At 40.0% G+C, this 1,808-nt stretch overlaps 1 protein-coding gene across 1 annotated transcript in view; it reads left to right on the forward strand.

Annotated features, from left to right (window-relative positions):
* Positions 1,395-1,808, forward strand: part of LOC107612935 (double-strand break repair protein MRE11) — a 7,697-nt gene continuing 7,283 nt past the window's right edge. Inside the window, exon 1 of the mRNA XM_016314725.2 lies at positions 1,395-1,808. Within this exon, the coding sequence (XP_016170211.1) occupies positions 1,508-1,808 (301 nt within the window). The 5' untranslated portion in view covers positions 1,395-1,507.

Below are 1,808 nucleotides of genomic sequence, written 5' to 3' on the forward strand. Positions count from 1 at the left end.
GCGTAGCCTTTGGTCCTGGACAGCATCACTTGAAAAGCGCACCCTATTCCCAAATGCCAAAAGCGTAGCCCTTGGTGCAGAAAAGCGTAGCCTTTGAGAATAGGCAACGGCCGAATAGGAATCACCCCAAAAAGCGTAGCCGTAGCCCAGAAAGCGTAGCCGTAGTCTAAGGCATAATTTTTTTCACTTTTGGCTACACTTTTTAAGTGTACCTGAATGTGTGTTTTTCTTGTAGTGTGTAAGTAGGAAAAAAATATGAAAAAAAATATTAAAAAATTAGAGATCGTATTTTATACTTATAATTAAAAAATGGATAGAATTTATTCTCTTAGACTATTATATAAAGGAGCCCAAATTAACATATTGTAATTATAGTTACGCTTTAAAAGAGTGGTCATATTGTACCATAGTCATCAATAGCCATGCTTTAAAAGCATAGCCATATCAGTTACTATTGCCACGCTTTAAAAGCGTAGCTATATCTTTTCATACGGTCATACTTTAGAAGTGTGGCAATATCTCTCTCTATTGGTACGCTTTTAAAGCGTGGCCATATCTCTCTCATACGGTCACGCTTTAAAATAATGGCCGTATCTCTCACATACGACCACGCTTTTAAGCGTAATAATCTGTAAAAACGTGACAAAAAATAAAGTGTGGCTATAGGTTACAAAAAACGTGGCGATAGAGTAACCGGCACGCTTGCAGATGTGACACTTTCAAAAGCATGCCAGTAGCTCAAAATGCATGGCGAAAAGCTATCGTTGCGCTTTTTTCAGCTTTTCGTCATACTTTAAAAGCGTAGCAATAGAAATGTTTTCTTGTAGTGTTTTGGTGGCTAGGGCTTGGATTTTGTTATCTTTTCCTACATATTGGAGATCAGATTATTTTAAAACAACCAATTTGGGTTAGTCGAGTGGTCAGCTCACTTGTATGCTTAAACAAGTGTCGGAAGTTTGAATCCCGCCTTGTGCATGCAGTAACTTATTGGCCAGTGGCAGACCTTTAAATGGAGTTCAGATCCGCGAAGGATTAGTCCTTAACCTGTCGGGTTGAGGGATACCGTGGGGAACAAAAAAATATTTTAAAACCAAGAAATTAGTAAAATAAAAAATAAAATTCAATTATTATTAAACTAATATAGTAAGATTTAAACATGATATAAAATACAAATAAATAATAATTAAACTATTTTTTATTCTATTAATTTCTTATTTTACAGTATCTTTATCCTGGGTTAGATTTGGGCCTTGTGCCTGGAAAAATATTGACCAAAAACATAAAGCGGCAGAATAATCAGACCCAAAAAATAAAAAATATGGAAGGTCGCGCCATTCTTTAAAACGGTAAAATCCTCTGACCAAAAAAAGAAAAAAAAAGGGGGTAAAACCCCAGCGTTAATACAAAGTCGTTTTGTATCGTGGATCAAAAATTCAGACTTAACCCGCTCTGCGACTTCACTGTTTCCAGTCCTCCACCTCCTTCTTGCTGAGCTTCTTCTTCAACAATGGCGGAGGCAGAGTCGGAGTTATCGAACACGGTGCGCATACTTGTGGCGACGGACTGCCATCTCGGGTACATGGAGAAGGACGAGATACGGCGGCACGACTCCTTCAAAGCCTTCGAGGAGATTTGTTCAATAGCCGAACAAAAGCGCGTCGACTTCCTCCTCCTCGCCGGAGACCTCTTCCACGAGAACAAGCCTTCTCGCTCCACGCTCGTCAAGGCCATCGAGATCCTCCGCCGCCACTGCCTCAACGATAATCCCGTCCCCTTCCAAGTCGTCAGCGACCAGACCCTCAACTTCC

This window comes from Arachis ipaensis, chromosome B08 (assembly GCF_000816755.2).
Source record: "Arachis ipaensis cultivar K30076 chromosome B08, Araip1.1, whole genome shotgun sequence".
Classification (NCBI taxonomy): Eukaryota; Viridiplantae; Streptophyta; class Magnoliopsida; order Fabales; family Fabaceae; genus Arachis; species Arachis ipaensis.